Source organism: Cherax quadricarinatus, chromosome 69 (genome assembly GCF_038502225.1).
Source record: "Cherax quadricarinatus isolate ZL_2023a chromosome 69, ASM3850222v1, whole genome shotgun sequence".
Classification (NCBI taxonomy): domain Eukaryota; kingdom Metazoa; phylum Arthropoda; class Malacostraca; order Decapoda; family Parastacidae; genus Cherax; species Cherax quadricarinatus.
The window spans coordinates 9,238,415-9,253,991 of record NC_091360.1 but is presented as its reverse complement, the minus strand read 5'-3'; the positions used below and the strand labels follow the sequence as shown (position 1 = coordinate 9,253,991).

General features: G+C 38.1%; 1 protein-coding gene across 3 annotated transcripts in view; it reads right to left on the bottom strand.

The window, feature by feature from the left end:
- Window positions 1-15,577, bottom strand: part of LOC128701875 (uncharacterized) — a 98,184-nt gene that overhangs the window by 17,852 nt on the left and 64,755 nt on the right. The window contains exons 6-8 of one of the 3 annotated variants that reach the window (XM_053795836.2): window positions 15,047-15,181; window positions 7,302-7,493; window positions 5,871-6,027 (exon numbers count right to left, since the gene is read on the bottom strand). In XM_053795836.2, the coding sequence (XP_053651811.1) occupies window positions 5,902-6,027; window positions 7,302-7,493; window positions 15,047-15,181 (453 nt within the window). In that variant the 3' untranslated portion in view covers window positions 5,871-5,901. Of the gene's footprint in view, window positions 1-3,954; window positions 6,028-7,301; window positions 7,494-15,046; window positions 15,182-15,577 lie in introns of those variants that run through there. The other 2 variants (XM_053795840.2, XM_053795839.2) reach the window with 2 other exon arrangements.

The window sequence follows — 15,577 nt, the reverse complement described above, 5'->3', positions numbered from 1 at the left end:
TACAACCCCATCTATAAATATATTAAACAACTTGACCACTGTCTGGAAAATCTTCCAGCTCCTGCACCCAACATCTTGCTCCTGGGGGATTTCAACTTAAGGCACCTAAAATGGAGGAATATAGCAAATAATATTGTTGCAGTAATAACACCAGGAGGCAGCTCTGATGAAAACTCACACTCACACGAGCTTTTAAATCTCTGCACAAAATTCAATTTAAACCAGCAAATAATAGAGCCTACTAGACTGGAGAATACACTAGACCTCATATTCACTAACAATGATGATCTGATAAGAAATGTCACCATATCAAAAACAATATACTCAGATCACAACATAATTGAGGTTCAGACATGTATGCGAGGAGCCCCAGACCGACAAAATGAGACTAGTCACGAGGGAGCATTCACCAAATTCAACTTCAATAACAAAAACAAAGTGGGACCAAGTAAACCAAGTCCTAACCGATATAAGCTGGGAAGATATACTAAGCAACACAGACCCAAACTTATGCCTAGAACAGATTAACTCGGTGGCACTCGATGTATGCACAAGGCTTATTCCTCTAAGAAAAAGGAGGAGTAGATGTAAAATAGAAAGAGACAGGCGCTCCCTTTACAGGCGACGGAAAAGAATAACAGAGCGGCTAAAAGAGGTCAATATATCTGAAATGCGCAGGGAGACACTGGTCAGAGAAATAGCAAGCATCGAACTTAAGCTAAAAGAATCCTTTAGGAGTCAGGAATCGCGGGAAGAACTAAAAGCTATAAATGAAATCGAAAGAAACCCAAAGTATTTCTTCTCCTATGCCAAATCAAAATCGAGAACAACGCCCAGTATTGGGCCCCTACTTAAACAAGATGGGTCCTACACAGATGACAGCAAGGAAATGAGTGAGCTACTCAAGTCCCAATATGACTCAGTTTTTAGCAAGCCGCTAACCAGACTGAGAGTCGAAGATCAAAATTAATTTTTTATGAGAGAGCCACAAAATTTGATTAACACAAGCCTATCCGATGTTATCCTGACGCCAAATGACTTCGAACAGGTGATAAATGACATGCCCATGCACTCTGCCCCAGGGCCAGACTCATGGAACTCTGTGTTCATCAAGAACTGCAAGAAGCCCCTATCACGAGCCTTTTCCATCCTATGGAGAGGGAGCATGGACACGGGGGTCGTCCCTCAGTTACTAAAAACAACAGACATAGCCCCACTCCACAAAGGGGGCAGTAAAGCAACAGCAAAGAACTACAGACCAATAGCACTAACATCCCATATCATAAAAATCTTTGAAAGGGTCCTAAGAAGCAAGATCACCACCCATCTAGAAACCCATCAGTTACACAACCCAGGGCAACATGGGTTTAGAACAGGTCGCTCCTGTCTGTCTCAGCTACTGGATCACTACGACAAGGTCCTAAATGCACTAGAAGACAAAAAGAATGCAGATGTAATATATACAGACTTTGCAAAAGCCTTCGACAAGTGTGACCATGGCGTAATAGCGCACAAAATGCGCGCTAAAGGAATAACAGGAAAAGTCGGTCGATGGATCTATAATTTCCTCACTAACAGAACACAGAGAGTAGTCGTCAACAGAGTAAAGTCCGAGGCAGCTACGGTGAAAAGCTCTGTTCCACAAGGCACAGTACTAGCTCCCATCTTGTTCCTCATCCTCATATCCGACATAGACAAGGATGTCAGCCACAGCACCGTGTCTTCCTTTGCAGATGACACCCGAATCTGCATGACAGTGTCTTCCATTGCAGACACTGCAAGGCTCCAGGCGGACATCAACCAAATCTTTCAGTGGGCTGCAGAAAACAATATGAAGTTCAACGATGAGAAATTTCAATTACTCAGATATGGTAAACATGAGGAAATTAAATCTTCATCAGAGTACAAAACAAATTCTGGCCACGAAATAGAGCGAAACACCAACGTCAAAGACCTGGGAGTGATTATGTCGGAGGATCTCACCTTCAAGGACCATAACATTGTATCAATTGCATCTGCTAGAAAAATGACCACGGTGACATCACACATCCTTGTCTAAGGCCTACTTTTACTGGGAAAAAGTTTCCCTCTTTCCTACATACTCTAACTTGAGCCTCACTATCCTCGTAAAAACTCTTCACTGCTTTCAGTAACCTACCTCCTACACCATACACTTGCAACATCTGCCACATTGCCCCCCTATCCACCTTGTCATACACCTTTTCCAAATCCATAAATGCCACAAAGACCTCTTTAGCCTTATCTAAATACTGTTCACTTATATGTTTCACTGTAAACACCTGGTCCACACACCCCCTACCTTTCCTAAAGCCTCCTTGTTCATCTGCTATCCTATTCTCCGTCTTACTCTTAATTCTTTCAATAATAACTCTACCATACACTTTACCAGGTATACTCAGCAGACTTATCCCCCTATAATTTTTGCACTCTCTTTTATCCCCTTTGCCTTTATACAAAGGAACTATGCATGCTCTCTGCCAATCCCTAGGTACCTTACCCTCTTCCATACATTTATTAAATAATTGCACCAACCACTCCAAAACTATATCCCCACCTGCTTTTAACATTTCTATCTTTATCCCATCAATCCCGGCTGCCTTACCCACTTTCATTTTACCTACTGCCTCACGAACTTCCCCCACACTCACAACTGGCTCTTCCTCACTCCTACAAGATGTTATTCCTCCTTGTCCTATACACGAAATCACAGCTTTCCTATCTTCATCAACATTTAACAATTCCTCAAAATATTCCCTCCATCTTCCCAATACCTCTAACTCTCCATTTAATAACTCTCCTCTCCTATTTTTAACTGACAAATCCATTTGTTCTCAAATATAACCAAAAAAAATGTAGATAAGTTTTTTTTACACGTTTTCAAATGTAAAACAAAAAAGAAGATCTACATTTTTTTACATACTTTCAGATGTTGAAAAAACGTATAAACATGTTTGGACCATTTAAGGGTTAATTGATTTCTTAACTGCCCATTTCCTCTTTTGATATGCCTATATATGCCTCTCTTTTGACCAATGAGTGGAGGGAAGGAGAGGTAGAGGTTGTCCTATGAAAGAAGGGGTAAAGGAGATTTTAACCTCTTGACTGTAACAACCCCAAATCCTGAGGTGTCTCCTGGTGTTGCAAAATTTCCAAAAAAAAAAAAAAAAATTTTCTTATGAAATGATAGAGAATCTTTTCTTGATTGTAATGATACCAAAAGAATGAAATTTGATGGAAAACCGATGGAATTACGCTCTCGCACATTTAGCGACCTCGGCGATATTTATGAATTGGCGGTGTCGCTCACTTTGAGCCCTATTTTTGGTTAATTCCATTGTTCCAGTCGACCAAACTCATAGCTATTTCTTTAAAACTCCATTTTTTCTATCGATGGAGTATGAGAAACTGGCCATTTACCGATTTCGACTGCCCAATAACGTGGTCAGAAATTTGCAATTTACCCAATTTCATGAAAATTAAAAAATGACAATTTCAAAATATGGCCCAGAATGAACAATGCAGACATTCCTGGCTCTAAAATAACATTTTCTTTGTTCATCAGTCACATCTCCAGGCCCCTCTGATATTACTCTATTTTGAATTTTTATTCAAACAAAAAAATAGAAGCTTTACCATTATGCAGACTACTACAATATTGTAATAATTGTATAAATAATGTCAACCCATTCATGACTGCATATTAGAATGGCTACTTGGACATTTATTTATTGTTTACTTTTGAACATCGGCAAAAATCAAACATTTCCCCTATTTTGAGCTCCATTTCAAGGTTCTTTTCATAGTAAAACCAATCAAAATCACCTCTTTCTATAATATGTTTTCCACTCTATCAAAAGAGACCAATAAATACTACACGAAAATAGGCCACAAAGTCGGCATTTGAATTAAAAAAAAAAAAAGTCAGAGTTTTTTTTTTCTCATTAAGCACTGCGTGCTGCAGGATTTTTTTTTGTGGTGCACACTGACCCATTCTCTCAAATGTGGGCCTACCAGCTTTCTCCTGCTTGATTTGAAGCCGCTACAATTTATGAGTATATATACGTCAAAAACGGTGGCTTGTAAGACGTATATATATGACCAAAACAGTCAAAGGGTTAAATTCAAAGGGCATTCAACATACAAGTTCTTTTTATGACTTGACATGCTGTTAGTGTGTGAACAAAGTAACATTAATAAAGGAAATCAAGAAAATTGGTTAGCTGGACTTGAGTCCTGGAGGTGGAAAATACAGTGCCTGCACTATAAAGGAGGGGCATCTCAGCTGTAATGTTGGTATACCTTTAGCAAGACAGTGATAGTCATGGTTAAAGTGTTTCTTATTTTTCAGGTTACCCTACCTCAGTCAGAGATGGCCAGTGTATTAAAAAAGTATTTGCTGATTTTGCCAAAAGCAATACTAATAATCTAATGACATATGGAGTGATGTACAGAATCCTTCACATCAATTTACTATGCTTCAATGCAGTGATGCAGCCACGGGCAATGCTTGTGGAACTAAGGCCCTTGATACAAATAATTTTCATTTAATTAATGTCTAAATTTCAATGAATTATTTTGGCCAGTGACCACAAAAGCGCAATAGTTTAATAAATCCAGGAAAAGATTTCTTTGATTTTTTTTTCAACATCTTTTGAATTTTAAGCCTCCAGATTGAAATCCTGGCTGCACCACTGCTTCAGTGACAAACTGGGATAACATAATAACAAATTCAATACAAATCACTAAATAATTGCTGGATATTGCAGCATTAATCGTTTTCAACCTAATAACCCCAAAGTCTCAAGCTTCCTTATCTTGTATGTAAAGTGAAAGGACACAAGTGCAACTAATGTGACATTTTCATTGTGGCAACGTTTCGCTCTCCAGGAGCTTCGTCAACGGCTTGACAAAGTTCCTAGAGAGCGAAACGTTGCCACAATAAAAATGTCACAGTTGCACTTGTGTCCTTTCACTTTACATATTGTCGGTAATTCTACCAACATTATTACATCCTTATCTCAATAGAGAGAGTCTCAAAAAAGCACCAAGTGTAAATTACACACAAGTGCATGCATGTGCCTTCCTTACCTTATCCCAAAAGAGAGAGTCTCATAAAAGCAGCAACTACAAATGACACACACAGGAACAAACGCTTGCACATGCTCAAATGCATTAACCTGTGGTCAGTTTCAAGGGTTCATCTACCAGTGAAGCCCACATACATGCCTACATGCATTAACCTGCAGCCAGTTTCAAGGGCTCATCTACCAGTGAAGCCCACATACATGCCTACATGCATTAACCTGTGGTCAGTTTCAAGGGCTCATCTAACAATGAAGCCCAACCTTAAGCTAGGCTTCCCTGTTGATTACTTGGACAACCAGACTGTTATTTCTAGCAAGCTGAAGGCCTACATAGCTATTACACCCTGGTTAGTCTGACACTATCAAGAGGTTGTGACCAACCTGTAACAGTGTATATAACATACTGTAAAAACAACAACGTACAGGTGCTCCTTGACTAACAATGGGGTTACTTACGTTCTAACGAATCCATCATTGGAACTTAAGTTGAAAATTAATATATGCTTAATAAATAAATAAATAACCAGTGATTGAATAAGTAAACAAATAATTACTGTAACTAAACACCAATATTGAAAATTAAAAAAATGTATACATGTTACAGACTTGCTGCCTTCATACTAGGCAATTATCTTAAGTTTCATCTCCAAAGTAACTGTTTTTGCACCACCATTAAGCTGAAATATCCTAAGTCAAGGAGCACCTCTACTCTTCACCTTACTCTCAATGACAAAGATAATGAATTAGCACAAGGCCATATCTCACTAGCATGTCAAAGACCATTATGGGTTCGTTTTCATCTTCCTCTGCACTTTAATTCACTGATGATAACCTTGGCAAAATCTTCAATCTTATTTTCTGATGAGCAATTCCAGACCACTTGCAGAAGTCCAAAACCCTTCACCAACTCACTTTGCATCACCTGAAACACAGTATTATTATTATTAATGTATTATTATTATGTATTTTTTTACATTTAGTGATTGATACAGGAGTTAATAGCCACTTGTTCACGGTATTTTAGTCTCATGACAGGCATGGTTGTTGTACAACAAAGTTATATATTGTGCTAGTAAAATTTGGGATTATTATTTTCATGGAGAAGCACAAAACCTGTAGGAATCATACAGCACTTGGAGAATGTCAGGTAATCAAGTTAAGATTATATTGTTTGATTTGTATGTCTTAATATGTTATTTGTTGGCATCATGAAAAATCTGTACAAAGGATTACATGGTGAATAATACAACATGCTAAGGGGTATATGATGGATCAAGGGACACCACAATCAACAAAAGTTTGGGAACCAGCGCCAAAGAAAACAGTAATAAGAGAAAATCTCTTCTTCTCTTCACACTTGTAATAATCTTCATTCTTTTATCTATTACTAAAGTAAATATATTTTATTAACACATCGGTCATTTCCCACAAAAGGAGGGTGATCATAAAGAGGGAAATGCATTCACCATCACTCATTCAGTAGTCTTTCCAGAAGTGAATGGACATCACAATTTAAATAACCCACCAAACTGCAACATTCCCACTAATCCTTCATCAGAGTTCAGGTCTGGTTAAATGATATCCTTGAAATCCTTTTGCTGATATACCTTTGAAGAGTTCTGAGAGTTTTTTTTTTCACTCCCAGAGCCCAGCCTTGGGCTAGGATTGTCTGGTGGTTTCCTAGTCAACCAGGCTGCTGTTGCTGGTGGCCCACTGACCCACATATCTGATGTTATCATACTCATGCAACAACAGCATATCAAATCCCCCCAAATTGTCTTTACTCACCTTGATTGAACACACACACAGTATTGCAATACAGAAATTAAAACTAAAAATACATAAATAGCTTTATTTCTTTTTACCTAAATGGCCATTTCATTCCAAGGAGGGGTGACTCAAGGAAGAAAACACATTCACCATCATACATTTAATCATTGTCATTCCAGAAGTGTGCTGACATCACAATCAGGTTACAATTTTACTGTAGCATTCCTACCATTCTGAGTACATGCACTGCCCCTTTTCACCTTCAGAACTCAAGTCTGACTAACCAGTTTCCTTGAATCCTCCCATAAAAGTTGCCCTCTTCACACTCCAACAGCACATCAATTAAAAACCACTTGTCTTCATTCATCTCTATCTAACATGCTGATAAAACAATGACTGACTCAATAAGAAGAGCAGTGCACTCACCTCTGAAAAGTACTCAGCAGGACAAAGAGGACGGCACTTGTAGTTTCTGCTACCTTTGTGTACATAGTGATCCAATGTCAGGCGGTAAATAAAGCGATTGTATCGTCTCTCATCCACACAGTTGCTGTCCCAGTCTCGATTCTGAATCTGACGCAAGAACTGCGGTGATAACACAGGAACCACGAAATCAACCTGTGGAATATTCATTAATTTCAAGCAAAGATATTGTAATAACAAATACAACACTATACTCATAATACAGAATTAATGTAATTATACAAGGTTACATTTTATCTGGCAACTTACAAGACAAAAACAAATCAACCGTGATATATTCTCTTGAGGTAACCTATAAACTCTGTAAAAGGGAGGTATCTTGATGCTGGTGAAGGGCTCTTGGTCAAAGGAATTTGAGTACCCCTCTCTTTCTTTTTCAGGTCAAACCTAATTACCAGTACCTCTCATTCCTAACAGTGAATCACCCTTATGGATTTAGAATTTCCATGTGAATGAAATAAAGACATATTAATTTCTTAATTAGACTTAATGCCTTAGGGCAATGGTTCTCAACTGGTGGTCCATGGCAACATTTTGGGTGGTCCACAGAATGTTCATGATATTTGGCAATAAACTGAAGATTGGTGCATATAGTCCTAAATTTATTGATTAAATTTATCTGTCAACACATGCAGTCAGATTTCTCTTCCCATTTGCATCAACTTACATGTGTGTGAGTGGATTTTCATGTTTGTTGCACATTAAGTCCAAACACAGGAATTGGCTTGCAGTTAACCCTTTCAGGGTTTGTAACGTATTAGTATGGCTTATGCACCAGGGTTTTTGACGTAGTAGTACGCCTAAATTCTAGCGCCCTCAAATCTAGTGAGAGAAAGCTGGTAGGCCTACATATGAAAGAATGGGTCTATGTGGTCAGTGTGGGCAGTATAAAAAAAAAATCCTGCAGCACACAGTGCGTAATGAGAAAAAAAAACTTTGACAGTGTTTTTGGTTTAAAACAGAGACTTTGCACTGTCTTTTCGTATGGTATTTATGATAGTATTCTAGTTTTCCTGGTCTCATTTTATAGAATGGAAGTCATATTATAGAAATTGAGACGATTTTGACCGATTTTACAATGAAAAGTACCTTGAAATTGAGCTCAAATTAGCAGAAATCTTCAATTTTTGCCAAAGTTCAAAAGTAAACAAATAATGTTACGTGTTCAATACACGTCAACTGGTGAGTCTAATATTCTTTCACATGTGTGCTGATATTATTTATACCATTTCTACACTAATGAAGTAGTCTGCATAACAGTAAATCTTATTTTTTTTTTTGTGAGAATAAAAATTCAAAGTGGAAAGCAAAAGAATGTAAGAGGGGCATGGGGACATGGCTAATGAAAGGAGAAAACGCTATTTTAGTGCCAGGAATGTCTTTCTTGTTTATTCTAGACCCTATTTGGAAACTGGCATCTTTTGAAATTTGTGTGAAATTGGCAAAATTGCTAAATTCTGACCACTTTATTGGATAGTTGAAATCGATAGATAAAATGGAGTTATAGCGAAATAGTTATGATTTTTGTCAACTAGTACACTGAAATTGGCTGAAAATAGGGCTCAAAGTGGGCAAAATCGCCGATCCGTAAACATCGTCGAGACCGCTAATTTCACGAGAGCATAATTCCATAAGTCTTCCATCAAATTTCATACTTTTGGTGTCATTATGATCGGGAAAAGATTCTCTATCTTTTCATAAGAAAAAATAATTTTTTTCTTTTGAAAATTTGTCGACCCTGAGAACAAGTCTGGGAGAGGGCCTGTCGACCCTGAAAGGGTTAAAAGCGATATTCGTTGTGCATTATCAAGTACCACTCTTAACATTGAAAAGCTTGTCAGTGAGAAGAGAATCCAGAATCCTGGTTGCAAGGAAAAGTGAAATAATCATATTTTAAAGAAAAATGGCTATATATTTCATAATTTCAAAATCATGTTTATTAGAAAGAAATCTCACAGCAAAATGTTAGATATGTATTCATTTATTTCCAGGAAATTATGTTTGTATGAAATACATTTCGAACCAAAACGTTAGATATCTACTATTTTATATAACTTCTCGAATATCTGTTCATAAGAAATGTACAGTATTCCAATTCAAATTGTCTGTTGTCTTTGCTTTGCCTTTATACATCATTACTCAAAAAATTAAATGGTCCATGATATTTTTATATTTGGGCTGGTGGTCCACGGGCTGCAACGAGTTGAGAACCACTGCCTTAGGGTGATCAGCTTATTTGTAGAAAAACCAAAACAAGTATGTATATATCATAATTGGCAATGGGATAATACTAAAAAAATTGTGGATATTGATACTCAATTTTATATCGATACCATCAAAATTAGCCAATACCTAATGATACCAACACTTTGGCTTACCTATTACATGTATTATCACAGTGGCATGCAGATGCTGTAATAGCAAATCAAGGAGCCATATAAACAAATTTTGGTTATATTTTGAAATGTCCATATTAGCAAATCGCCATAAAGCAAAGTCCCATAAATTAGGGTCTGCCTGTATATTCACAGGAAACCACCACAACTATGGTGACTTTCACATGGAACTTGGAGAATGGTAGGTCAACAAGTTTGATCAAAGGAAAGGAAGAGTAGCTCCAATTCCTTGCATCAAGAACCCTTCACAAGCGTTAAGGATCCCCCCACTGAATGTTCACTACATGCCAGAGATAAACCTGTGTCCAGTTTAGAGGCTTTTTCTACCCCTAATAGTCCAGGCTGAGGCCAGTCTTTCTTACTGACTGCATGTTCAATCAAGCTGTTGCTGTTAGCATCCTGCTGACCCACATAGCCATCACAGTACAGGAGGGTCCCACTTTACAATGCTTTGCTTTACGGCATTACACTAATAGAGTGGTTTTCAATTACACCCATTCTTCATTCATTCAGGCTTCTTACAATAAATATATTTACCACTCATAAGCTAAGGATGAAAATATTTTAACCCTTTGGGGTTCGCCAGGCCCTCTCAGAGACTTGTTCTCAGGATCGCCAAAATTTAAAAAAAAAAAATTTATTTTTTCTTGTGAAAAGAGAGAGAATCTTTTCCCGATCATAATGACACCAAAAGTATGAAATATGATGGAAAACTTATGGAATTATGCACTCGTGAAGTTAGCGGTCTCTACGATGTTTACGCATCGGCGATTTTGCCCACTTTGAGCCCTGTTTTCAGCCAATTTCTTTGTACTAGCTGACAAAAATCATAACTATTTCGCTATAACTCCATTTTTTCTATCGAATGAGTACAAGAAACCACCCATTTACCGATTTCAACTGTCCAATAAAGTGGTCAGAATTTTGCAATTTTGCCAATTTCACACAAATTTCAAAAGATGCCAATTTCCAAATAGGGTCCAGAATAAACAAGAAAGACATTCCTGGCACTAAAATAACATTTCCTCTGTTCATTAGTCACGTCCCCAGGCCCCTCTTACATTTCTTTTGCTTTCCACTTTGATTTTTTATTCTCACAAAAAAAAAAAAAATAAGATTTACTGTAATGCAGACTACTGCATTAGTGCAGAAATGGTATAAATAATATCGGCACACTTGTGAAAGAATATTAGACTCGCCAGTTGACATGTATTGGACGCTTAGCATGATTTTTTTACTTTTGAGCTTTGGTAAAAATCGAACATTTCTGCTACTTTGAGCTCAATTTCAAGGTACTTTTCATTGTAAAACCAGTCAAAATCATCTCAATTTCTGTAATATGTCTTCCATTCTATATAATGAGACCAGGAAAACTAGAATACAACAATAAATACCATACGAAAATACAGTGCAAAGTCGCTATTTTAAACCAAAAACACGGTCAAAGATTTTTTTTCTCATTACACACTGTGTGCTGCAGGATTTTTTTTATACTGTGCACACTGACCACACAGACCCATTCTTTCATATGTAGGCCTACCAGCTTTCTCTTGCTAGATTTGAGGGCACTAGAATTTATGCGTACTAGTACGTCAAAAACCCTGGTGCGTAAGCCGTACTAGTACGGCCGAAACCCCGAAAGGGTTAATAATGACAATAATACAGGTTGACATTCACTAATCCAAATGTTGCCACAATAAAAATGTCACATTAGTTGCACTTGTGTCCTTTTACTTTACATATTGTCGGTATTTCTACCAACATTATTACACCATAGGGACCTGTAGGGTGCGGATTAGTGATTTTGCAGGATTACAGAGTGGTTAGGCTAGAATACATTTAACCCAACAGCAATATTTATGCATCGGCGATTGCATCCACTTTACACCCTATTTTTGGCCCATTCCATTACCTTTACCTTTGACCTTTGAAGTTTTGAGAGTAGTGAAGACGAGCCTGGCCATAGGCCAGGCTTATCTGATGTTTGCCTGGTCAACCACGCTGCTGCTGCTGGAGGCCTGCTGCCCCACATATCCATCACAGCCTGGTTGATCTGGCACCTGGTGAAGATACTTGTCCAGTTTCCTCTTGAAGGCTTCTACACTTGTTCCAGCCATGTTTCTGATATCTTCTGGTAAGATGTTGAATAGTCTGGGACCCCGGATGTTGATACAATGTTCCCTTATTGTCCCCACTGCATCCCTGCTCCTCACTGGGTTTATTTTACACTTCCTCCCATATCTCTCACACCAGTAAGTTGTTATGGCAGTGTACTTTCCAGGTATATATTATCATGTATCTCTCTCTCCACTGCTCTAATGAGTACATGTTCAAGACTTGAAGGCGTTCCCAGTAATTTAGGTGCTTTACTGGTTTAATGTGAGCCGTAAACGAGCTCTGTATTTGTTCCAGCTCTGATATTTCTCCTGCTTTGAACAGGGCTGTCAGCAATGAGCAATATTCTAAATGAGGGAGCACTTGCGATTTGAAGAGTGTCACCATCGGCATTATTTCCCTTGTTCTGAAAGTTCTCGATACCCACCCTGTCATTTTCCTGGCTGCTGTGATCTTTGTCTTGTTATATTCTTTAAAAGAAAGGTCAGCTGACATAATTATTCCCAGGTCTTTTATATGCTCCTTTCATTCTATTTGTTGACCCTTTTGAGTTCTTCATTCTTTCCATACCTAAGCAGCTGGAACTTATCATCATTGAACGTCATGTTGTTCTCAACTGCCCACTGGAAAACCCTGATTACATCTTCCTGTAATTTTTCAGTGTCCTCTACAGTAGTGACTTTCATGCTTATCTTAGTGTCATCTGCAAGAGATGATACAAAAGTGTGATGGGTGTTTTTATTTATGTCTGCTGTGAGGATGAGAAATCGCAGAGGTGCCAGGACAGTGCCTTGGGGCACCAAACTTTTGACCTCGCTGATGCTGGATTTTGCTCTGTTTACTACTACTTTTTTTTGTGTTCTGCATGTTAGGAACCTGAAAATCTATCTGCCTACTTTCCCCATAATGCTGATGGCCCTCATTCTGTGTGCTATCACTCCATGATTGCATTTGTCAAACACCTTTGCAAAATCTGTGTAAATCACATCTGCGTTTTGGTCATCTTCCAATGACTCCATAATTCTGTCATAATGGTTCAGTAGCTGTGACAGGCATGATCATCCTGCTCTAAAACCATGCTGGTTCGGGTTGTGCTGGTCCATGAAATTTGTAACCTGCCGTCTCATCACACTTTCAAAGATTTTTATAACGTGAGAAGTTAGGGCTACTGGTCTGTAATTTTTAGATAGTGCTCTACTACCTCCCATATGCAAAGAAGCTATGTCTGCACTCCTTAAGGCCTCCAGTATTTCACCTAGATCTAAGCTCTTTCTCCAAAGAATACTGAGGGCTCGTGCTAGTGGTACTTTGCACTTCTTTATAAATAGAACATTCCATGAATCTGGTCCAGATGCTGAGTGAGGGGCATGTTGTCCATTTCTCTTACGAAATCTATGGAATTTGTACTAATGTCAGTTAGTTGGTCTGCGCAGCCTTCTGATGGAGTGAAAAATATTTCTGCATTTTCTACCTTGCTGTCATTTAGTGAGTTGCTGATCACTGACTCATACTGTTCTTTAAAGATTTCACTCATTTCCTGTTCATTGTCAGAATACAAATCTTCTCTCAATAATGGTCTAATTCTACAGGTACACAAATAACCCGCACATAAAAGACAGAAGCTTACGACGACGTTTCGGTCCGACTTGGACCATTGACTTTGTCAATGGTCCAAGTCGGACCGAAACGTCGTCGTAAGCTTCTGTCTTTTATGTGCGGGTTATTTGTGTGTCGTTCCAGTCACGGTATTGTGCCTTTTTGTTATTTAATTCTACAGGTAGTTCTTAGCTTGGATTTTGCATAGGAATAAAAATATTTTGTGTTTCTTGCAATATCCTGTATGGCCCTTTGTTCCAGTTCTAGTCTACCAAACTCATATCTATTTCACTAGAATTCCTTCTATTCTGTCAACTGAGTACAAGAAAGTGCCCATTTACCTATTTCAACTGCCCAATAAAGTGGTCAGAAATTGGTAATTTGGCCAATTTCACACAAATTTCAAGAGATGCCAGTTTCAAAATAGAGTCCAGAATAAACAATGCAGTCATTGCTAACACTAAAATAAAATGTTCTCTGTTCATTATTCATGTCTCCAGGCCCCTCTTACATTATGCTTACTTTCCATTTTGAATTTTTATTAACACAAAAAATAGAAGATTCACTATTATGTATACTGGATTATTGTAATAATCGTATAAATAATGTTAACCCATTCATGACTGCGTATTAGACTGGCCAGTTGGACACGTAGTATTGGAAGGTGGCGTCATTTGTATACTCTTGAACATTGGCAAAAGTCGAACATTTCTGCTACTTTGAGCTCAACCTCAAAGTACTTTCCATAGTGAAACCAATCAAAATCTTATCCATTTGTGTAATATATCTGCCATTCTATCAAAAAAAAAAAAAAAAAAAAAACAAGACCATACAAAAATATACTGCAAAGTCACTGTTTTACACAAAAAAAACACGGTCACAGTTTCTTATTATGCACTGCGTGCTGCAGGATTTTGTTTATATAGTGCACACTTACCACACAGACCTATTCTCTCACATGTAGGCCCATTTTTACTGGTCACAGCTTCTTTAAGTTAGCTGAGCTCATGGTGGCCGACAGTGCCTTCAAAGCCACCTTATCTTTAATGGACAATATATGGTGTGCTTTACACAAAGAAAAACATTTCTTTTATTCATTGGAACCATGGCTAAGGCTAATAGTGAGCAGGTTATAACAATAAATGGAAACTGGGATGACTTATTCAGCAAGTAGCACCACCAAATAGTAGAGGTAGGTTAGTGTGGCGACCCCAGAAATTTGAAATTATGCTAGCCAAAATTTGTACCGGATTACTGATGGAACTGGATTACTGACTGCTGTATTGGTGATGGCCGATCTGTACTTTATTTCAGCACAATACAATATTTGTACAAAGGTGCATTAAGGTAAGTCATGTGTGTAGTGTATATGCATTTTTTTAAACCTAACTCTACAGCTAACTTAATATGTGCTAGTGTAAACATGTTATCAGACTTTTAAATGCATTTGAAAGGGTAAAAAAGGCTATGTTTCACCTTACAGCAGTAGCCCAGAACCTAACTTACTGTATAAGCAGGGCCCTCCTGTATTTCAAACAAACTAAAGAATTGCAGAAAAAATGCAAGTTTTAGCAGATTTACCTGTTTAAACCACTTGTGGATACTATTGCAAGGATCGATCCTCAACTGACGTGCAACAGGACCTGCAGGCTCACTCAGCAGCAGCACTCCGATTTTTCCTCTTGGCAATTGTGGATTTCTCAGCTGGTCAGCCACCTACAAGTTGTAAAGTAGTATGTCTATTTTATATCTGAGCATGTTAACATTTATAAAGGGATTCAGGGAAACTGGTTAGCCAGACTTGAGTCCTGGAGGTGGGAAGTACAGTGATTACACTCTAAAGAAGGGAGAATATTGCAGTCTGGTGGGCAATGTGAACTGTGATGTCATAATACTCCTGGTAAAAAGGTGACTAACGAATGATGGTGAATGTAATTTTTTTTTTTTTAGTCACCTGTACATTGCAGAGTCACTTGTTTGCACAGAACTGCTTAATGCCTCAAATGATGTAGTGGAAGTTTTAGCAGTAAAGGTCGAGAACCAAAACCTAGTCATTGTGGTAGTCTACAAACCTCCGGATGCAACATCCCAGCAATTCCAGGAACAGCTGTT